General features: G+C 36.2%; 1 protein-coding gene across 1 annotated transcript in view; it reads left to right on the top strand.

The window, feature by feature from the left end:
- LOC121327479 (ephrin type-A receptor 6-like) overlaps positions 1–25,265 on the top strand; it is a 72,229-nt gene that overhangs the window by 11,098 nt on the left and 35,866 nt on the right. The window contains exon 2 of the mRNA XM_041271553.1: positions 12,319–12,383. Within this exon, the coding sequence (XP_041127487.1) occupies positions 12,319–12,383 (65 nt within the window). The remainder of the gene's footprint in view (positions 1–12,318; positions 12,384–25,265) is intronic.

Below are 25,265 nucleotides of genomic sequence, written 5' to 3'. Positions count from 1 at the left end.
TCATGCTGTGTGTGTTACTGTGGTTCCTCTTTCCACTGGGAGACTGGTCATGCTGTGGTTACTGTGGTTCCTCTTTCCACTGGGAGACTGGTCATGCTGTGTGTGTTACTGTGGTTCCTCTTTCCACTGGGAGACTGGTCATGCTGTGTGTGTTACTGTGGTTCCTCTTTCCACTGGGAGACTGGTCACTCTCTGTGTGTTACTGTGGTTCCTCTTTCCACTGGGAGACTGGTCACTCTCTGTGTATTACTGTGGTTCCTCTTTCCACTGGGAGACTGGTCATGCTGTGTGTGTTACTGTGGTTCCTCTTTCCACTGGGAGACTGGTCATGCTGTGTGTGTTACTGTGGTTCCTCTTTCCACTGGGAGACTGGTCATGCTGTGTGTGTTACTGTGGTTCCTCTTTCCACTGGGAGACTGGTCATGCTGTGTGTGTTACTGTGGTTCCTCTTTCCACTGGGAGACTGGTCATGCTGTGTGTGTTACTGTGGTTCCTCTTTCCACTGGGAGACTGGTCACTCTCTGTGTGTTACTGTGGTTCCTCTTTCCACTGGGAGACTGGTCACTCTCTGTGTGTTACTGTGGTTCCTCTTTCCACTGGGAGACTGGTCACTCTCTGTGTGTTACTGTGGTTCCTCTTTCCACTGGGAGACTGGTCATGCTGTGTGTGTTACTGTGGTTCCTCTTTCCACTGGGAGACTGGTCATGCTGTGTGTTACTGTGGTTCCTCTTTCCACTGGGAGACTGGTCACTCTCTGTGTGTTACTGTGGTTCCTCTTTCCACTGGGAGACTGGTCATGCTGTGTGTGTTACTGTGGTTCCTCTTTCCACTGGGAGACTGGTCACTCTCTGTGTGTTACTGTGGTTCCTCTTTCCACTGGGAGACTGGTCACGCTCTGTGTGTTACTGTGGTTCCTCTTTCCACTGGGAGACTGGTCACGCTCTGTGTGTTACTGTGGTTCCTCTTTCCACTGGGAGACTGGTCACGATCTGTGTGTTACTGTGGTTCCTCTTTCCACTGGCAGACTGGTCATGCTGTGTGTGCTGCTGTACAATTTTCCATAAACACAGTGTTCGCCTGTTGCAGGTGTTGGGATGTTGAAATTAAAAGATACAAAGGAACCCTGTGGTCAGAACTTGGATGTACTTGTGTCTCTTACTTTCCCTTCTACTGAAATGTCCACTGTTTTTTTTTTTTTTTTTTGTCTAAGATGTTTTATACAATTTGCATATCTTTGCTTCCCAGTAAACATTTGCTGATTAGGAAATTGGCTACACCTGGAGAATTTGGAAAGAAACGAGTTCAGATTAGTTCCATCATAGCAATGGCCAATGATATTTCCACAAAAATGAAAATGAACTTTAACATAATCGCTGTGAAGATCAGGTTGGCATAACACTTTGAAGCAGTTGTTGTTTGCATGTGCAACTGCATATAATTTTCATAACATAAAAAATAACAGTTTCTATGCTTTTTCCATCAATAACAGAGCACAGAATTAAATTAAATCATGCAATTTAGAGATTTGAGACTATTAAAATGTGTACAGCTGTTAAAGCTTAATATGAATGTTGAGTGCATGTTCAGGGGTAACAGGAATAGGAAATCTTAGCAGGACGCAATGAACCTTTATGAACAGTCTTATATATCTAGATTTTCAATTTGTACATAAGTAGACACACATGCAAATCAACTGGGTAGATGGCTTGTCCATAACTTTCAACACTCAATCATGAGACATATAGTGCTATAAAAAAGAAACCTAGTAATATTAGAAAATATTTATACAGAGTTTCATTTTAGTTCTTCTTTAACTCTTTTTTAAAGTCTGTAACTTTAAGTTAATCACAAAACCACCCAAAAGAGCAAAAGGGCAGCAGCAAGGCAGTCGAGATGTGTACAGTTCAAAGGCCTATATAATTCTGGAAGATCCCAGCTCTAGGATTGCATACATTCAGCTCCCGAGAACAAACCTTTCCCCCCTCAGAGCTCCTTGTCCATTTTTCTTCTTCATCCCAGCTCTCATTAAAGGTTCCAGGACGTTAACTAGTTCCATGTGTGCCTATCAAGGTGACTGGCAGCTGATTGCAATCACTCATACAGCAGCTCCCTTGTGGGCTCTTTAGTCTGTTAAATGGAGCAGGGCTTAGGGAGTGGGGCTATAATAAAGCAGATATCTAAAGCTGAGGGAACGCAAAGCTACTTTGGGGCTTGGGACTTGGTTTCAGGAGACTTGGTTTCGGGTCACTGCATGGCCCACCAGGAAAGTGGCCCACAGCAAAGTTGCCTCAAACAGGGTCTCCTGGTTTCATGGAACCAGGTTTCAAGCTGCTGTTCCTGAAAAAGTGGCTTAGTGTTCCCTCAGCTTTAGACTGAACATTAGCAGATGAACCATCTATATTTAATGGAAAACACTAGATTGATCAACAGCAGATAGATGTAGATCCAATATACTAACCATATGACATGGACAAAATATTTACCTAACAAAAATGATGATAACTGCAATTATTTAAATATAAATACAGCTTAAAAATAAATAAATAAATAAAGTGTGAGCCCTCCCTTCAGTGATTAATGAAATCACACTTTTAGCTTGAGAATGTTCCATTTTAATTATGATGATCTAATATATTTTCAGAAACACATTTTCCATGTTGGTCTACAGGAATAGGACCATTTTAAATGGGATTGATACAAGCAAATAACCACTTTTCCCTACCCAATCTACCTTCTGCACAATCAGTTGGCAGTGAATGTGTGCGATTGCCATCCACAATCGCGTTTTCAAAGTCATGATTGCTCATTATATACTGTAGGTAGTGTGAATAGGATTTAGTAGCAGAAAGGAGGACATTGTTTTGAGTAGTTTTTTGCTATTAATATAACATGGAGGACAGCGTTGCCATCAGAGACTTTTCAAAGTTGGGAAAATGCATTAGAAATTAAAAGGTAATACAATTTCTTATACAAAATCTAATGAAAATGTATCCAACTGATATTCATTCATTACCATGGAAACAAAGTCGTGACATTCTATCTATATCGCTTTTTGATGTATATTTAATTAACTAAAGCATGCTCTAGCTAGCCTATGCTTTTATGGAACACAGCCTATTGAAAACTTTTCTTCTGTATATTAATGTATTTTCATTAACCGCAGCTTTCTTGCCAGTATAAACGGACCAGCACATACAGTACTACTAGAAAGGTACTTTAGAATAAAATAATGTCACTTTTAGGTGCTTATGAAGATGGAGGGTGCTGCATTTCCATTATCATTGAATTCCCCAAGGAATGGTTAATCCAATGAGTTATTTATTGTAGTTAATTAAAAAAAAGAAATATTGTTTGAGAACAGTTTCAAATAAACACATATTCACAAATTAAATTCATTGTTCTTCTAATTTTTATTCTTCTAACTTGTAAACATTACCATTCTAATAAACATAAGCTAAGAGGATCTAAAGAGTAACACAATGGGCAAACCTTGCACAATGCTTGTACATTTTGCAATAAATACTGTTTAAGTGTGTGTGTGTGTGTGTGTGCGTGTGTGTGTATGTGTGTACAAAAATTTGAATTTTGCCCTTATCCCATTAAATACTTTTAAAACGCTTGAAAGAGCTGTGCTAGAGACGCATGTGTGATTATTGCTTTGCTGTATCTTCATCTTTCCCCAAGCATTTAATATGTCAGTGAGAGATAGAAAAAATAGAACAGAGGAGTGACCTGCCCTGTCTTTTTAATGCTATAAGGCTCCTTTTTGTCTTTAACGACTGTACCTGAGTTCAGAACTCAGACAAGCCCTAATCTTGTACTGCATTATTTTCAGTGATGCCAGACGTTCTTGGGGTGAGTTTGTAGCAGTTGCTCTGGACGTGCTTGAAATCAACAAGTGGTCATATGAAAAGCTACCTAGGAGGTGTAGTCTTTCTTGCAGTGTATATTTTGCCTGTTGAATAGACCCGTGATGACTGGCTCTTGATGCCCAGTGGGGAAGCTGCTCTTTCCTTTTCAGCACAGTCCATGTGAATTTATCACATTTGCACAGCAGTAGTAAGTGCATTTGTCATTTCATGGATGCACATGTCTCAAAATGACTTTTTTCAAACACTAATCAGTCATTTGGTTATCCTATCTGCTAGAGTTGCAGCTGTGTGATGAAATGCATTAACTCGATCCACGACGTTCAAATGCACGTAGTGAGGTTTGTCGTTTTGTAATGCTGTTAATCAGGCTTCTAGCCAATCTGTTGCTTTTTTAAAAATCAGGAATCATATTTGTTCTTTAGACTTATATATCAAGAATGTAAAGCCATACACATATTTATACAAGATAAATTCTGTTTGATTCTTGATCAGTCAATCTTCTTTATTAGAGCTCATCGAGCATACTGCTTTGGAAAACCATGCAACTGGGATTACTTTTTGTAAAAGTTGCATTTCTGCATCAAAAATATATTTAACCACCAGCCAATGGGGTTAAGGTTACAATAATGTTGATGGGTAGCATTTTGTTTTGAGTAATATAATATTGGAAGGATACCCACCCCAAAGATTTATATGTACTTCTTAATATGAGTCCAGTAATATCAATACTCTGCAACTATGAGGCCGTGCAATGCAAAACATTGTGCAAGCAACACCGATACCAGTACTGGGATTTCCCTTCTGGAGTTTGAGTGGTTACTTTTAAACTCTACTTGCTAAACTTTCAGTACAAGAATAATGAACAACAGTGATCCCACTACAAAATGCAATTCTAAAACGTAGACTTTGGTTCTAATACTTTTGCAAAGCTGAATGTAGCAGAAAAGTTTTAATTTCATTTTGTTTTCTTCAGCCAACATGTTCATAATTTCAGTGTAAGGAGCATCTGACTAGCTTGTGCTTCTCAGTTCATAGCTTTCTTAGCACCCAATGCTGTGGAGATTCAATTAAAAAAATGACACCCTTTGTGTCTGGAAGAGAGCAGGGTGCATTGACATTGCATGCCCCCATATCTCAACAGTGGTCTTCTGTTTTAATTCTCTGTTCCAAAATGTGTTACTTATCTCACAACCAGACAAGGGTTTTCACAAGCCTGCAGATTTCTCTGTATGGGTGGTGCTGTTTGTATCGTGGTCTTTGTAAAACGCTGGGCAGTTCTTAAAAGTAATGACTTTTCTTTTTTCTTGATCTGATTAAGCAATACACTCCACATATTCAACATTTTCACCATACAAATAAATCACATTCTCTTCGGCAATGTAAGTCAGAACCTGTGCGGAATGGTTAATATAGGTTTGTTTAGTGGGGGTGTCCACAGAGATTTGCAACCTTAGGTTCAACTTTTAAATTATATATATATATATATATATATATATATATATATATATATAATATATATATATATATATATATATATATATATACACACACAGTAAACTTTTTCATATTTTATTGTGTTACAACTTGGAATCAAAATGGATTCAATTAGGAGTTTTTGCCACTGATCAACACAAAAAATGTCCATAATGTCAAAGTGAAAACTAAAATGTACAAATTGTTCTAAATTAATTACAAATAAAACACAGAAAATAATTGATTGCATAAGTATTCACACCCTTTGTCCATTATTAAGAAATGGAGAGAATATGGCACAACTGTGAATCTGTCTAGAACAGGCCGTCCTTAAAAAAGGAGTATCCGGGTGAGAAGGGCACTAGTCAGGGAGGCCACCAAGAGTCTTATGGCAACTCTAAAGGAGTTACAGTCTTCCACGGCTGAGCTGGGAGACACTGTGCAACAATAGCCTGGGTGTGTCACAAAACTAGCCTTTATGGGAGATTGGCAAAAAAGCCATTGTTGAAAAAAACTCAAATCAAATCTCGGCTAGAGTTTGTCAGAAGTTTTTGGGAGACTCTGAGACCAAGTGGAAGAAGATTCTTTGGTCTGATAAGACCAAAATAGAGCTTTTTGGCCTCAACGCTAAGCGCTATGTTTGGTGCAAGCCTAACACCGCCCATCATCCTGAGAACACCATCTCCTACAGTGAAGCATGGTGGTAGTATCATCTTGCTATGGGGATGTTTCTCTGCATCAGGGCCTGGAAAGCTCGTGAACATAGAGGGCAAAATGGATGCAGCAAAGTATAGAGAAATCCTAGAGGAAAACCTGCTGAAGTCTGCAAGAGACCTGGGACTTCGGAGAAGATTCATCTTCCAACAGGACAATGACCCCAAACATACAGCCAAAGCCACACTGGAGTGGCTTAAAAACAAAAAGGTCAATGTCCTGGAGTGGCCCAGTCAAAGCCTGGACCCAAATCCAACTGAGAATATGTGGAAAGAGTTGAAAATCGCTGTTCACCAAAGGTCCACATCCAACTTGACGGAGCTTGAGCAATTTTGCAAAGAAGAATGGGCAAAAATTGTAGTGTCCAGATGTGCAAAGCTGGTAGAGACTTATTCAAATAGACTCATGGCTGTAATTGCTGCCAAAGGTGCCTCTACCAAATATTTACTTAAGAGGGTGAATACTTATGCAATCAATTATTTTCTGTTTTGTATTTGTAATTAATTTAGAACAATTTGTACATTTTAGTTTTCACTTTGACATTATGGACTTTTTTTGTGTTGATCAGTGGCAAAAACTTCTAATTATATATATATATATATATATATATATATATATATATATATATATATATATATATATATATATATATATATATATGTATTATATTTTTCAAAACCATAGTGTACACTGCACCATTAATAACATAATTCAATCACTATTTTCATAACTTGGATTTACAATTGAAGAGCATGGTATTGCAAAATACCAGCATTGAGTTTGAACTTCTTCTCATTAACACTGAACAGTAGTGTTGTTCATTTATGATACAATTGCCTGTTATCTTTAAAGAATCTATATAGTTCAGGGTCAGTGCTTGTACTCTTCAATTGTTCATTACAGCTATTTGAGCATTTCTGTTAATCATGGAAATGCTACTGAGCTGTCCAAACCAACTGCATTAAGGATGCTGTATCTGCACACATTACCTGCCGTGCCTCAGTTGCATGAAGAGACTTGACAAAAAAACTCAAGACTTACTTACCGTGGCTTTTGTATCTCTGTACTAATGTGAAAATAATAAATGTCAAAATAAATACTACAAAATAGATTTTATATGAGGTCTTCAGAGGTAAAATGTTATTGCATTAACCCACAGGAGTGTTATTGTTGCAGCCATTAATATTCACACATCAGATTCAAGTGACATGACAATTGGCAGAATATCTCAGCCCCTTCATCATCCTTTTCCCTCTTGTCAATGGAAATGGTTGACTAAATAAGATTTTGTTTGTTACTGAATGGCAAGCATCAGTATCTGTGCTAATACAGATGTTCGCCATCCTGTAACCATATAGATTTAAAAATCATTGCAATTCACTGTGTATTTGAAATATTTACTGATCAATACCACATAGAGAATATTTAAGGACTACATATATAAATGGGCCAATACATTTTTCTATTGGAGTTTGATGAAAATTGAAATACCGGAAAAAAAACTTAAGTTAAGTTGATTTTCTCAGCGTTTTTGAGGGGCATTTAATAAAAAGGGGGAACCTCTGGGATCAGTAGTAAACAGCTATTGATTAGAAAGCCAAGTAGACTTATCAAGTCTTCTATTTGTTGTAATTGCAATGCAATATTATATAATGCAGGTGTTTTTGAGATTGGATAAAGTAGGACAGTCAGACAAAAAAATGAAAATGCTACACAGCATGGCAATCACACTGCTGAAAAAATCCACATTATTGAAGAGTTTGGTGATAAAACGAGTGATCAGGAGAGGATTTATCAGTATGCACGTCTATAAAGAGGTATGTGAAAAATACAGCGAACAAGGGATGGGGCTTGGCTGGAGAAACAGTACTAACTGACCTTTTGCGATTCAAGACCGTTTAAACTTGTTTTACTCTGAAAAAAAAATTAAATAGCTTGTGTAAAATAAACAATGTGTGTAAAATAAACAGCGCGTGTGAAAATAAATTGGACCTGACACGCCTGACAACCTCTGAGTAAATGGACTGCAAGGGGTTAATGGAATAAAATATTGCAGTGGGTTATTTCGAAACTTAACCTGCACATTCTTCTTTATGTATTATGTATTTTAAACACTGTGACCAGGATGGCTGGTGGTGACGTCAGACCAGGAAGTTAGACAGACAACAGTGCTGGTGTTGAATGCGCTGGTGCACAAGTTTTATTATAAATAAAAGATTAAAAAAAAAAAAACACTCAGACACCATAATAAATGTCACGTTGGCCACAACAGACAGACACTAAACAAACACGATGAGACAAACCCAAAACAAGTAATGTGCTGATTTAGAGTCAGCACGAATACAATTGTAATTCTTTCTATACCTCTCAATTCTCATTCTCTCCTCACGGAACACCCAACCCTGAGTGAGTGATTCGTGCTCCTTTTATCTGCAGCTGTGCCGGGGCTCGCTGGCTAGTTAATCATTCACCTGAATCCCAGCACAGTCTGCACGTGAACTCATTTGTGCAGTCCCTGCGCCCACATACAAATACGCACTTTACTCTGCATGTGAAGTGATTGTGCAATCCCTGTGCCTAAATACAAATACACATTTTAAATCACCTGTGCTACATAACACACACACCGTGCACCACTATATACATACATATAAACAATAAAACACCACATAAAACACAAAATATGCAGAGGGGCGGGGTCAAAAAGGGGGGAGTGGCTTTTACACCAGTGTGACCTATACAATGATTTTTACGGTACTTGTAATTAGTATGACAGATCTTAAAGTACATGACATGTACAATTTGAGGATTCTAAAAAATGTCTAACATCGTAATGTTTATAACAGGTATACTATAATGTGAAATAGATATTACTTGAATGTTTATGCCTGAGTTAATGTTCCAGGGGACAGTAAGAATGTGGCAACAAAGATGACACATGATACTTGTAGTTTAGATATACAGAAATCTATTATCATTTTCCAGTAAAGAATAAAAACCAAAGCTTTTGGAAGAATCATTTATTAAACTTGTAATGAAACGTGAAATGACTTGTGGAATTGAGGACCTAACTAAGAAGAAAATGAGTTCTGTTGCTTTAACTTAGATTTAAAAAACGAGTGTCCTCAGGAATTTGACATGTTTTATTGATAAAGATAAAAATAGATGAATCCCACCAGACCCAGGAAATGACACATTCATCATCCATGACTGGGTTAGAGAGAGATGAAGAGATCATAAATGGCCATTTCCACCCTTACCTATGATCAGAGTTTATCAATGTTGCTCACACCATTTACTTTTACAAATGAATGCAGTCTAGTGGAGAGAGTGGCACTAAGTGACGGTGGCAAAAACTAATTTGTAGGGACCTACTGTAAATAAGGTCCAATGGTCCTAGGTTAATACCCAGAAGACTAGTATGGTCAGTTCAGAAGACCAGCACAGATCTCTATTATGAAACCAGTGAGTAACAATCTTTAACTGTCAGGCTTAGAACAGTCTTTAAAAAAAAAATTAAAAATCTGTGATCATAAAAAAAGAAAGACCGAGACACTTGTCGTCATATAACAGCCATAACTAATGGGTACTCGTAGAGTACTAAGAGACAGCTGTCTCCTTCCCTTGATAGAAATCCTGATTCAGTCTCTAATATGATCTCCTTTTACACCCAATGTGCCCTATCATTATCACTTAAACCATCAAAGTGCACTAAGAAGACCCTTTTTATTGAACTCTAGTAGATCATCAAAAACATGTTGAGATGTGTGCACTGAACTAAACTTTCTAGTTCAGAGATGTTAACCATTTGTAAAGATTTTTACAGTTGAATATCCCTTTCCAAAATCTATGTCAAAACATTTTTAGATGCCATAAGGCATACATCTGTGTAATAACAATCTTATTAAGTTCAGCAAAAGGTCTTGGATGCTGTCCCAAACTTTTTATTTAAATGATTTATATAACACCTGTAAAATATAATTGATACCCCAAGGAGTTCTCCTTTTCGGTTCTTCAATTATTCAGACCCTGCATATGTTCCATTCCCAAATTCCCCAGACAAATTTCAAACATAATCACGTCCAATGAGCATTGATTTGGTGGACAGACTTCAAAGTGCTGATGGGCAATGTTTTATTTATTTATATAAATCAGCCCAGGTGGACCAGAAATGACTTATTTGTAGCCAGCAAAAATTACAGAAATGCTGACCACACTTACTGTCAATATGCCTTGAGGAACTGTATGTAGAACACATAACAGTCACAGCGAATCAGAACAAGGCACAGAGATCCATAGTTCTGTAATTACATCAACTGTTAAAAACCCACTTCACCCATTGGTTCATCTATTTTGACTGTTTAACTTATAATAGACATATGTTATGGACGATTGCTGAAATCGGGCAGTTGCCGTAATGCCCGGGCAGTTGGCGAATTGTCCAGCTGCAGCAGACAGATGCTGAATTAGCTTTGAATTGTATATCATGTCGGCATCTGCCCTGACTGGTCAACTGCCCACAGCCACCCAGGCGAGGAAAGATTTTTAACAGATACAGTATAATACAAATAGAGTGTGAATTACCTTTGTTGTCTTTAAGCGCCACCAAGCCACCCATTGCAATGTATATTTAAATAATTTAAATACTTTCTGACAATGCTATAGCAACGGAACTAAACAAAATTATTCATTCACAGTTTATTTTCATCATGGGTTAGATATAGGGGTTAGAGTAAGTGGGGGGTGGGGGCAGCTAATCTGCTGGTGGTGGAGGAGAAGAGGGGCCAAGAGGGGCTGTAGGCAGAAATGATAATCTGGATATAGCAGAAAGAACAACCCAACCCCTGTCAGCAAAAGCTGCTGGTTTTTATCTCATGGTCGAGGGATTAACAGGCTATCAGTTACCTTGTTTATCCCTCGACCACATTCTGCACATGGTTTCTCGTATACGTGGTCAGCAGACAATCTGTCAATACACCATTCGCTGCTGACCATGCATTCTCACAAGTTTATCTGTATTGAGAATTGAAACCCCATCCACGCTGTAAAACAACAATAAGAAAACATTGTTTTCAAACAAACACAACACAGTACATTTCAATAACAATAATCCAAAATAAACACAGGGGCTGGGTGTACCCCATCATAGCCCAATATATAAGCATTAGTAACCATTTCTCCAAGAGGGTTCGCTGGGATGCCACACAGAATATGGATAAGCCCTATACGTAAGCATTAGTACCCTATGCTGCCAGTTGGCTCCATGGATTGCAACACGGATTTTGCAGACCATATTAGTTCTTCCTAATCATTTAGCTTGCATAAGCACATTTTTTATTACCAAATGCCTGCTCATTTACACGTCTTGAAGAGGCCTGTTCCATTTTATTTGCTAAATTTCCTCTGCTTATTATAAGATTATGATCTTATTATGAGTTCTCGATCTCTAGATTTGAGATTGACAGTTGTCACTGCCATACTGGAGCCAGGAGCTGATTTAATGCATATTTTTTTATATTAATATATAATATATTTATATAAATTAATAGCAAATTGACTTGTGAAATTGTCATATTCGTTAAGACTGCTCGTTTGTAGTTGTTGCTCTGCATGGGCCTCAAAATTATACTAATAAACCATTCATTAGATGCATTTTAGATGGTCTACTCATATGTTGTTTTACTAATACCTATAACAATCTACCGAGAATACCAAATCAGGAGTAAATTAATGCAATCAAAATATTGCAAATGCTTCTGGCAGAATTTTGCCCCATATTTCTAACAGATTTGAACATACTCTTCAACTATTTTCTAAAAAGATCCCACATACAAAAGCCCATGTGCTTAACTCCTTCAGTGTGAAATCATGCTATACTTTTTGTTTGTCCTGGGATAGTGTCACTTTAAGTACATTTAACAAAAAGTAATTTTACACTTTTTACTTCAGTAAATGACCGTGTACATTATGCATTCTTAAAATGTTTTGGGGACAATAAATATGAAATAAAAAAGGATATCATTCTCCCAGTGCAGATTTAAAAAGACAATTTTGGGTAACACAATTGTTCTGGAATAAATTGTTTCTTAAGACCCACGTCTTCTTCAATATCATGTTTATTTACAAGGACACAGAACTTGAATAGAAGACACCTTCTATAAAATGTAATCTGAGAAACCAAATTGAGTCCACTGTAGATATTTAAATGGCTTGTTACTCTGGTTTTAGAACATGCTAATGTTATTTCTTTTATTTCCAGTTGTGCTGCTTGATACCACGTCTGTGCTGGGAGAGCTTGGATGGAAAACATACCCATTAAATGGGGTAAGACTAAGACATCTGTCATTTTCTTTGCACCTGCACCTAGCAACCTGCCAGAAATCACAGTTGGGCAGAACTATATTAATATAAATTAAGCAGTGGCATTGTTATGTGAATGTGGGAATTATTGAGCAAAGGTGATCAGACTTTAGAGCTGTGGGTAAATGCGATTTACATATTTAGTTGGTGAAAAGTAATTGATCAAATATGATAGAAGGAAATCTTTGGAAAGGTGCATTCCCCCCCTATTTAAACATTGTTAAGGACCCAAGCTGTTATAAATTCTCTTTCGTTCTATGAAGAATACCATACACGATCTTCTCATAGAAAGCCAACTCTTTATTTAGCAGAACACAAACATTTCCAATTGCTTGCATCAATTCACAAAATGTGAGTCACGTCTACAGCGGCGTGTGTTTGAGGAAGAATAGGTATTGTAGCTGCTAAAAATGTGTAGCTAATACATACAGGACTGTGGTTCTTTCAATCAACTGCAGTCCAAGACTTTGTTCCAACAATGCCATTCATTATTCAATCGAGCAGACCAAGTGCTTGTTCCATTCACATCTTTAATTGTTCACTCGAGTAATTAAGAACGTGGTTGGAACAAGAGAGTAGATTAACCCTAATGCTAAGGCAGATGAGAAGCTACGAAAACTGTGCGTCTTTCCAGTTTACGGTTTTCTCTTACATGGCATCAGAGAAATCCTTTTGGGAGGGAATTGCAGTTACAGTTTTCACGAATCAGACCATTTTACTGAAATAAAAGAAAGGGCTGAAGCTGCACTGTGTTGTATATGTCAGAGCCAATGGAAGTGAATTATCTGGCAACAATGTTATCCAGAGTATGCAGGAAGGCAGGCACCTCAAACATTTACACTAATCATAGCATCTGCAATACCTTAATACAAAGATTGTCCATTGCTGGATTGCAAGCGAGAGAAGCATGCCTATCAGATGGTACAGATCCGAAGCATCTCTGAAGAGTTACTGGACACCCTCGCTAGAAAATACAAAGCACTGGAGCAACATCTCGTCAGGGGAACACTCCATGCCATCGCCAAATAAACAAACAAGATTAGATGAAAGCAACTCCTTTTTCAGCACTTCAATGCCCCCTTCTATAGCAATTGACAGTTACTTTAATAATGTGCAATTAGCGGCAACATTCAAATGAATGTCTATACAACCAAATGAACTAAAACACAACTAAGCAATGTTTTTATTGTTTATATATATATATATATATATATATATATATATATATATATATATATATATATATTAATATACTTATGCATTTATTACCGTAATCAAAAACAGTAAAGAACGTAAATGTTTTACCTGATTATTATTTTAGTTTATAGGGACTATTTTCTGTTGTGGAAGGTTAAACCTCAAAATGTTAAGAAATCTTTATAAACTTTCTCCTTTTTTAAATATCTATAAATGTGTTTTATAAAATCAGTAAGGCACCTGAGGGCACGAGTTGTACTGGACATTGTCACTACTTGGTTGGTTGCAGACACTCGGTTGTGCCTCAGGACTAACATCTCACCAAGAAGTGACAGTATCCAGTACAACCCATGCACTCTGTGCAATTAGCAGCATGTTTGTAATAAAAATAAACAAAGCAAAAAATACAAAAAAAAACTAACACAGTTGCTACTGTTACAAAACATAATAAACAACTTTAACACACATTTCTCTGTTACACTTTCTCTTCTCATGTTTAACTGTTTGTTGTGTGATGATATAATTATAAGCACATTCCAGTGTCTTTTATTTATTTGCTAAGACACAGAATACTTAAAATTCCTTAAACTGAAAGAAAGGGATTGTTAAGCAACCTGTCATTCAACTTTGAGATCCTTCCCTTGAACAAGAATTTAACATCAAATTCCAGCTCCAGGCAGAAATCCATATACAGTAAATATGAACTGCATAGTTTATTTAAGGTGAATTGATTATTTTTGTGTTGGCTAGTCACACTCGTTGAATCACAGAATTAGGTGCAAGAGTTCAAATGAATCTAAGCAGAGAAAAACTGTATTATTTTCTGCAAACATCAATAAATACAATCTCTGGCATGTAATCATGGATTGTTCATAACTGTTGTATGTGAAACACTAAATTAAAGCTATTAAAGGGCTTCCTTATACATTACACATGCTCATAATATTGCATTCCTTATCTGTTTAATATCTTATTATTTGTATTCTTTATCACTCTCTATTGCATAGAACATCATTTGCTTTTCTTATTACCTATGCCAACAAAAAACAAAAAAATCTAACTGGTTTAAAATAAAGACATCTCTTCACTCTACACCTGTAGCAACTGTGAGTTAGTGCATTCGAAAATCTCAATACATCCTCAGCTTCAGTGGAGACAGAAAGCAAAGCTGCACACTCCAAGTAGTCATTTTCTATGTTGAGCTTTTAGAAGTGCTTGAAAAGAGACATTTTGTCAGTAAACATTGCGTTTCTTCTAACTATGGATCATCAAATGTTTGAATGATCTTTAAGAAATATTAAGGTTGTGCAGGCGTGTTTAACGTATCTTATTTTATCATTACGGAGAATCTGTCTCATTCTATCACTGTAGAAGATGTTGGACCTAATGACTTGACTCATGTTATTTTGTGTTTACCAGGACAGTTCCCTTAAGGATTGCTGACTTGAGCCAGCGTTATTGAAAGAAAAGCTGAACCCTTTAGATCTTTACGTATGAATAACACACAGTAACGAGATCAAAGCTTTCTTTGTAACTATAAAGACATGCAAATTAATTACTACTGCTTTAGTGCAATTAGTTAACTCGTCTCTCTTAATTCTGCCAGCAGTTCAAAGCAATGCCCCAGCCCTACATTACTTGCTTGCATACTGTTTAAGGTCCCTGTTGTCCATAGAGGCTGTAGCCCCAATAGATGGGAGAAAAGAGAATAGCTGAAGAATATCCCCAAACCAATCTCCTTTAAAATCCTGTAGCAGTCTGACTACCTTATGTATGGTAACTATGTGATGTGATTTTGTTTTGAAGTTTGAAGCTGGGCTGCTTCAGCAACCAGAGCTTATATAATGACGTGATGCTCCTATCTGCAATCAATATCAAGTACAGTCCCTGTATTCAAGTGTGGAATTACTAGAGAGACAGCTGCGCTAAACTTTGGATTTTAGACACTAGACATCCTTGGTAACTGGGGTTGGAAGTTAATCAAAAAAATGAAGAAGAAACTTTGAGGTCTTGAAAGCTTGTGGTTCATTTTTTGTTTTTAGTTACTCCAATAAAAGGTATCACATCTCCTTCTCTTTGTCTTTCATCAGTGGACGAATACAGCTACCGTTTAATCATCAAATAAAAAGCATAACTTTAGATCTATCACTGGACTCACTGCATTCAATTAAACATGTGATTTCATCTGTTCAAGTGCAACTATGCAGTCATTTTAAAGACTAACAAATCTTTTATTAATTGTGTCCCTGAGGTATGCAGAATGCATTAGGATAGATGACTAATATTGCAAGACCCCAAGTTAAATCACCCTTCACTTTGTTTCACATTTGCTTTAATAATACAGTACCAAAATGACTTCCAATTGACATAGGATTTTTCTTTAGAAGAGCCTCATCAGAAGTTCATGACTCGTTAGAGATCAGAGTGCAGCACGTTAACCCTGTCAGGCCTGTAATTGGTGAAAAATCATTTGGTGTCTAGCATATAGTGTTTTCGGTATTGTTTCAAACTCTTAAAAAAAGGCCAGCTAAGACATTTTAAAGCAGGATTAATTCTATAACTAGAAGCACTCAAATGTTGTACTGATTGCAGAAAACTGTCAACTCCACTTGCCATTTCTGTAGGACTGTCTTTAGCTCCCTGTACTGTATTAACAAGACTACAGCAATATAAGGTTATAAAACATGTAACCTTTTCCTTTACACATTTAATAAATAATCATGTAAATAACTCTTTGAAGTGCGAGCAGAGCCCATTTCAATGTGCTAAGCTTTACTATGAGTAAACAGTGTAACAGACTTTGATATCTGGTGATGCCAAAAGGTATAGACGCCTTTATCTTTTCAATGTAAAAAGCTCCAATCTGAGTTGACATAACCACTTATATATGAATATTTTTGTCAACAATTAGGCTAAGAAATGTTGTTTAAAACATCTTAATTTTAAATTATATTACTTTTTAGTTTGCAGCCTTTTACAATGAAAATCAAAGAACATAATTAGCTTTTCATCATTTCTTGATATTTTACATATTTATTTATAATTTAAAGGCAGATGTTTAGCACAATAGTTATTATCATAATACAAACTACAACTGTCAGAAATAATTTTCCTATACAATACTGTACATACATTTCCACAGTTGTAATAATATCAAGGTGGATTTAAACATACCTTTAGGCACCACTGTATTATCTTCTTACCAATATAAAATATGAAGGTGGGGATGTGTGAATGTCTTTTCACTCAAAGCTATACAAGGGCAGACATTGCTAACGGATCCCATTGGTCTCGTTTATCCATTTGTCATGTCTAAAAATTCGGAAGGAACCACTTTGAGGTCTTTATAGGGTCTCCAAGGACATCTCAGTAAATATCACTGCAGGCATTAACAGATGGTATGCATACCACTCACAAATGCTGGCAGATTGTTTTTCAGTCTCACCTAGATAGCTTCAGGCTTCTGTAAACCCTGGAGTGAAAACAATATTTTGCAAGGCCTACTTATTATCCATAGTACACCAGCATTGTAACCTATAGCATTATGACACATCCAAACTAGGTAAAATCTAAAACATACAGCAAAACATTTATGGCAATAAAAGAATGGGTGTGTATTAATATCAAGTTCTAATATCATTTCCTATAAATGATACTAAAGGTGCCAATAGCTGTGCTTCAGAAAGGGACTATGGGCGTCATTTACGAAGGGGCGCTAAATGTTATGGTGCATGATAATTGCAATTAAAGTGTTAATATTTCTGTATTTTCTATTGCAATTTTATTAATTATCGCGTGTGATACATGGCATATTGTGGCGCACATTAAATTTAATGCGTCACACTATGGTAATAACAATGAATATGTGATTTTCATGGTAATGCATGCTGATGTATTTAAATGATCATCCAGCTCAGAATAATGAGATGAGCTATGTTCACATGGTGAATGAGGTTAATCTCAGTGGTTGCATTAAAATGGTCATTTATTAGGGCATATGGAAACCAGACTTTAACCACTGATAAACATGCTGTTTAAACCTATTTTTCTGGCTGGAAAACTAGTGTTGTGCAGTTTGATTCTTTTTACTGACTCGATTTGTTTGATTCATTCAGTTTAGTGAATCGAAAAAGATTTGTTCATTTGATTCACTGATAGACTAACCAAAACAAATACATCTTGCTGAATTACTCGGTTATAAAAATGTGTTTGAAAGGAAAAATCTGGCAGCAAGGATCATATATATATATATATATATATATATATATATATATATATATATATATATATATATATATATATATATATATATATAGTCAGTAAAAAGAATCAAACTGCACATCACTAGTTTTCCGGCCAGAAAAAGCGGTTTAAACAGCATGTTTATCAGTGTTTAAAGTCATGCTCATACAGCTCATCTCATTATTCTGAGCTGGATGATCTTTTAAATCCATCAGCATACATTACAATAAAAATATATACATCGTAATGTACGTGTAAATCTCTATGTAAAATTGTATATAGGCCAATATACTCAAATACACTACTATATTCAAAACACAATCAATCAATGTTGATTAATTGGTTTCAATCAATTAATCAACATATTAGGAAGATATAACTAGAAGCAGCTTTCCTAGAGCTGACAAAAACTCAATATCACAAATGTAACATATTTAGGACTTCTGATTTTCAGTTTTAACCGATAAAACACCCCTGATACAAAAAACAAATGTAGTCGCTGAAAAAATTCACATTGACTTTTCCCTTTTCCCATTAAAAAATAAAACCTACTACAAAAATAATAATTAATACATTCCCCAGTGCTGCTGGGCAATGTCCCGCCTTCTTGACTTGCATCTATCATCGGTTTGTTCTGAATACTTTAAACCCGCATTCCTATTGGAGACTCCGCTTGACAGATTTAAAACGAGATAACAATCAGGATGGAGGTTTGTTAGTGGGATTTAAAACTAGTTTACAGTTAAATACAGAAGATTTAAAACGGAATTGTGTCAAAATGTACGAAAATGCGTACACACAAAAACCCCAGAAGAATGTACCAGTGACCAGAGGGATTTCACTGTGAAAGACAGCAAAGGGAAGAAGGTGCTACTTAAGTGTGCAAGCACTGTTGATTACTACTATAAATATACTATAAAAAAATTAAAAAAAAGCTCAATAATTTTGGAAACTAACCCAAGACACTAATTACAAAAGTTTGTATATATATATATATATCTATATATATATATATATATCTATTTATTATATATATATATATTATATATAAAACTATAATAGATTTATCTAAACTGTAAACAGTTGAAAATTGCGATTTTTAAATGCGTACTTTAACGTTAATTATTTTGGGTTTTTGTAATTATAATGGAGGAAATAAAACAGTATTGTATTTTGTAATAACAATGGAAATGAAACACCTTTAGAGTTTGTCATTTTATTATATTAAAATTTTTGCTAGAGTCTATATATAATCACAATATCTAACTTACTGTATATGCCAACATATAACATTTTAACAGCACTGAAAAAAAAAGAACACTGGCAAGCTGTGAAAATGTGAAGTAGTAAACACACCACTATGAAATGTACCTTTTTATGACTTGTGTTCAGACGCACTGCACTTTTCTGGCACAGTTGATAGCAGTGCTCATTATGTGATCCCATATTTGTGGAGGGTATAGCACCACACATCACCATTAACCTTTTCCCGGCATTACAAGGCCAAAAACGTGACCCTTGGAATCAGCTATGAATTATAGGCTGCCCCAGATATAGAGCATGGGGGATGCTGATATGAAACTGGAAACAGCAGTCATTTTGCTTAGCCCTTTACACAGGGGATGAGTTAAGCAGCTGAGAGACCCAGTGGTGATGTGGTTGAACTATGTCTTCGTGTGTCTTTACACCATAAAAACCCAGAGAACATGGATGTTCTTGGTAGGGTATCTGACTGATTAAGCTGGCAGGGTGTCTGACTGATTAAGCTGTCGAACCAGGCTGCTCTTTCCAGACCAGGCAAGCTGTGTTGCAGATTTATGTTTTAGGAGATGTACAAAAATCACCACTATATACCCAGGTGAAATGCAATATAAAGTAAATCTCTGTTACATCTGATTCAACAGCACTTTAAGTATAACAGAACACCAGGCAGTGTTTATAAAAAAAACAAGTGAATTTACCTTACCTTTCTTTTATCATATTTTATAACATCAATGTTAAATATAAAATGTAACCTCTAATTAAATTCAACAAAGAAATACATATCCCAGCATGCACAACAGTAGCTCTTAAGGTGGGTCCACTGAGGATTTGAACACAGGCCTCCTTAAAAGGTACAATAGGTAGGTAAAAAGACTAGGTAGCTCATTTTAAAAGAACATTAAAATAAAAGTACAGTGGGTAAGATAAGGGTATGGCTGCCTAGTACAAGGGGTTGGTATTGTAAATTTTGTACTTTTCATAAATAGATAGATTGGTGAAAGAATGGGTAGGTATAATTATACTTTGCATAGATTTTATCCCTAAATTATTTACATGTATATCACTAAAGAAAACATAATATCAAACAGCATTTGGCAGTGCCTCTAGATGTTACAAACCAAGTTTCAAGTGTGTCACGGATTTTTGCCTGTGTTGTAATAATGTCTTGTGCAGTATCAGTAAAGATTGATTATATGCTTTTGAAATGGTTAAAGTGTTTGACATGTATTGTAAAGCTCTGAATAAGCACAAGTATTTTTACAAACAGGTTTAGAATAAGAAGCACCTGGGATAAGGTACAGGCACCTGCTTTTTATTGAATTCATGCATGCTGTGATGTGAAATGCTTATTTTAAGCTACAGCTGTGGCCAAAAGTTTTGCATCACTTACAATTTTAGGACTGAGACATCATTCAAAAAAGAAAACTATATTAACATATTTGTTATTTTTTATTTTACATCATGTAATAAAAGAAACTTCAAAAATGATATCTGCCGAACAATATAATAGTAGTACAGTATTTCATGTTAGATTTCGAAATGTCACACTTTTAAATTGTTGTCCGTTTTTCGTATATGGAAAACTACAAAGCAGTGTGTAATTCAATATGTTAACATAACATTATTCAGCAGGCTTCATTCGACTTTTTGAAGCAAGATTAGTTCATTCTATAAGGTGATGGTAAACTTTTGGCAATAGCTGTATATGATAAATCGTGTTTAGCATTTTTTGTATCCTGCAATAAACAAAGCAAACAATCAAAAATGATATTATATTACATTAACCCGAATGAGCAGTGCAAGCTGGAGTGGGCACAACGTACCTGAAGATATTATAAACATTCGCCATATCAAGTTTGTATAACGTATTGGTCTCTCAACCCATAGTATGACCCACCCTGTGCACCACATGTGCCACTCAGGGACAGCATGGTCGACATTTTCTATCATTTCATTTGTTACCTCTTTAATATCCGTTTATGTGTGTTATGTGTGATTATTTGTTGTTTGCCATTCTTAAATGTTTCAGAATTATAGAAGTATTTCTCATAGCTGATTGTAAGGAAGCGAGGTGGGGAAGCGTATTAGCATTGGTCTTTGCACAGTTATGCTCCCCCACTTCTCTTCCCTACTACCAGCCTTGATTTTTTTTTTTTTTTCAAAAGCCGCTTTTGCTTGAATACACGTTACATATCGGTACATGGATTCGCTGAGCCCTCGCTATGTTTCCTAATGTTGTGTACCATCTTAGGTTGTCATCTAGAAAATGATATGCTAGTTTTGAAGTGCAAGACTACGTATTTGATACTGTTGTTTTGTGTGTTGCCTCAGTAGTCCTTTTGTCACACTGACAGAAATGCTTATTATAATTCTGAGGGGGTATCAAACATAGATTTACTGGGGTTAACTAGGATTAAATACGTCTTATTATTGACCAAGGGTTTTTTTTTTTTTTTTTGGAATGCAGATTGTGTGAATGCATTATTTGTAAGATTTTCAAAAGGAGCAAAATAAGAATGAAGTCCCTACATGATGTTTAAAGCCTGGTGAATGTAACCACATCACTTGATTTATATTGTTAAAGCATCAACAAGTGAATACACAACTCATTTAATCTAAACCCTTTGAAAGCCATATACTTAGTGACCCAAATCAGCTTTTAGAAATCACTTTGCGACCCAGTAATCATGCTGTATGTGTTTTCTATTTGATTTGAAATGGATGCTGTGAATCACCAGGACACATCTAATGGAGGTTAATTTCTCACATGAGATGTGTTATCAGTGGAATCTTGCAGAAAGACTACTTCAGCTTGCTTCCCTTTTCTTTTGATTGAACTAACTAAAACACGTCACTATTGTAGCATACAGGTACTGTTTGGCTTCAGGGAGCTCCTTTTTTCTCCTGCTGTTCTGGATGGCTTGTCATTTTTTCTTCTTGCTATTTGATTCTTCTATTGCAAAATCAGGAGGCTAATCTGAGGGCACTGCCACACAGTTCCACGCTTTGAAAATGTAATAAGAAAAACAGAAATGTAAATATTTCAAATAACAATGCAGGCTCTGTTTACCGGTTTGTAGTTACACTAGTTGACCCAATCTATGCGGTTAGTTGGCCTTCCTGAGGTAAAACTAAAAACATTTTTATTATAATTGTTGTATTATGAGCCATGTGACTCATTTTTTTCTTCTTTTTGAAATAAGAATCTCCTGGCTGAATGGCAGTTTGAAGAGATTAAATATAGCCTAATGGGTTGTGATTCAATTTGACTGATCTGAAGCAACAGAAAGGATGTGTGCTTTTGAAGAAGCATTGGATGAAAAAGAGCCTGATGTCAGCATTTTATCTTAGTCTAAAACAAGAAAGGCATTTTTTTTTTATAATAATCAAAGCTGTCATGTTGATTTCGAGTGATAGTGATAGCTTATTAACAAGGTGCATTACAAAAATAACACTTGGTATGGAGGTAAAAATAAAATATTGAAGTTTGTTTCTTGGCAATAAGAAACATACTTCAAGTAATAAATAAAACCCACAAAACATTCTCAAATCTGACAGCTGAATGTATCACTTTTATAGCTGCTGCTCAGAGTACACGTGTTGATTGAAGACCAACTTGAGTGAAAATGTCTATATATTAATGGGTAAAAAGCTTTGAAAAATGAAACTTTGGTTTATTTAAACTTTACTGCTGAGCAAGCTTGGTGGCCTTGGCAGCTTCAGTGATCAAATGTCACATTTTCAATCTCACAATCTCAAGTCATTTTTGTGTGCCAACCTTTGGTATTGTAGTTGTCTTAGTTATAGGTGAATAACAGATTGCTCTAGAATATGTATGGGCTAGAGATGAGATGTTTTTGTTTAGTTCAGTTTAGTTATTTGGGTATTTCAGACTTTTAAAAGGTTATTTGCAATGTCATTATCTATTCATTATGTCATTATCTACAACCCCTTTAAAATAAGCTGCAGCAATGAAATAAGATGAAGTGATTTGAGCCATAATACAGAGATCCATTGCATACCCCTATTGAGTAGTGAATCTTAACTGTTATTGACTATATTCTTTAAACCAGAAGATTTTGACTTCAATTGAGGTTACATGTTTCATGTTTCAATCTCAGGCTGTTACCCTGTCTGTGCTGTTTCAGCTTCAAAAGAAGTTGATCAGCGGAATGTGAATGATGAATATGTTCCTCTGTAGAATTTCCAATGAGATTCCTTATTTTATTCTCTCTCACTCTCTGAGAGAAATCCCCTAGCGAGCTCAGTCACTTGAGCAGACGGAGCCTCACAATTGAGATGCATGAACAAGTAGAAAGTGCGACTCACTTTAAGAGACAGCTATCAGCAAGCAAGCATTTAGTTTGATCTGCGAGCTTTGAAGACTGACTTGATGAAGACCTAAATCTGGGTACCCAGAGTGACCATAGCAGGGGGGGTGACAGCGCTTTTGTTACGCAGAACAAGCCAAGCATCTCAGAGACACATGGCATTTTTGATGAAGACTTTGAAGAGAGGTGATGGGTATCTCAAGTGAAAAATTCAAACTAGCAGAGCTTTAAATGATAGCAGCTGCCAGTGATTCCTTCTGGGGTAATGTGCCAAGTGGCAACCACTCAGGCATGGACACAGATACAGCTATTACCTCTGAAAAGGGCTGCATTAGATTTTAATTCATTTAGATGAAGATTGGCCCTTTTAAAATAAGATGTTCTATTGAATCCCTCACACATTTAATAGCCAGATGCTACCAAAGGTACACATGCTTTCCTGTGACCCATTTCCCATACAAACTTTTTTTTTTTTTGTTTTTTTATACCAGTGGTATCTTTCAGTGAGCTCGTTCTGTGTGTGATAACAGTATAGATTTTCTTTTACAGTCGAGATAGATGGATGCACATGCTAGCACACAAGTGACTTTTATTGTTTAAATGGACAGTAATAGATTATACAGCCATCTTGGAGCTATAGAAGAAAAACTTTGTATTCTCACTACAAGGTAACATTATTCTGGGCACTTCTTCTCCTATCTCCTCTAGTCGCCTGTGACATCGGATCAATTGATTCCTGCTCCTGTCTTGGGGCAGGTCATTCTATTACTGTGCAATTCATTTTCAGTTATCACATATTAACTAATACAGGGTTGAGGTAAATGGATTTCATTTTTGATTTCAAATGCAGGTGATCAGGTAAAGCTGATCTCAAGGGACAAGGTGAGAGAGTAATGGCAACAAGGGTGAAGATGTATTGAACATTACATGAGCTCAATGTGAGAAAAAAAATAACAACAATAACAACATGTGGAAAATTCTATTTTATTCCATGGAGGAACATTCTGTCACAGCTACTAACTCACAGACTGCACTCGCATGCATTTTAATAATATATACAATTTGTTTTTTCAAGCTGCCATTCATGATCTATTAGAGATTGTACAACAAATGGACAATGCTCCCTCATTGTTTTCTACGGAGGTCAGCTGTTCTGTTATTAGACAATAACAGAAAAGATGACAAATGAACTACACTTGTGTTAAAACCACCGCTTACTGATGAAACACTTGACATGGACTCTTGAGCCAGGTTCTCAAAAAGACAACTTTCAACAGAATTGCCATAGATGTGTGGGAATGAGTGATTTTAAAGCGAGACTAATATTGAAACTCTAGATTGCCCCCCTAGCCTCTCAATTCAAAGGCATTCTTATAATGCCATAGACAGATTTGTTTCAGAGATCCCAGCTATTAGACTAACCACCTATTAATTGCTTAATTTCATTGTTCCAAAACATTTCAATTCTGTAAGCAGAAACTGATTTCAATAGTAGAAATGGAAAGAACATTGAAGTGCAGTGTCAGGCGGACAGCTGAGTGGCAATCGCGTTGCTGTGGATAACAATATGTTCAGTACTTTTTTTCTGAATATTATTGGAGAATGTTTCCATGGCTACATGGCTACATGAGTGTGCCATTCTATCATTGCATTTTAGAAAACATAATGTGGTACAGGGGCGTTTGCTGGGCTACATCAGAGCTGTGACTCTTGAGCCATAGACTCATTGAGCTCCACAACACAGCTCTCTTGACGTGTCCCATTGAAGGTTTTTAACTGGTTTGAAAAGACAGCAAGGACAGCCTGTGTTTGA

This window comes from Polyodon spathula, chromosome 15 (assembly GCF_017654505.1).
Source record: "Polyodon spathula isolate WHYD16114869_AA chromosome 15, ASM1765450v1, whole genome shotgun sequence".
NCBI classification, from domain to species: domain Eukaryota; kingdom Metazoa; phylum Chordata; class Actinopteri; order Acipenseriformes; family Polyodontidae; genus Polyodon; species Polyodon spathula.
Note: the sequence above shows the minus strand (reverse complement) of the source record. Positions and strands in the feature narration are given on the sequence as shown.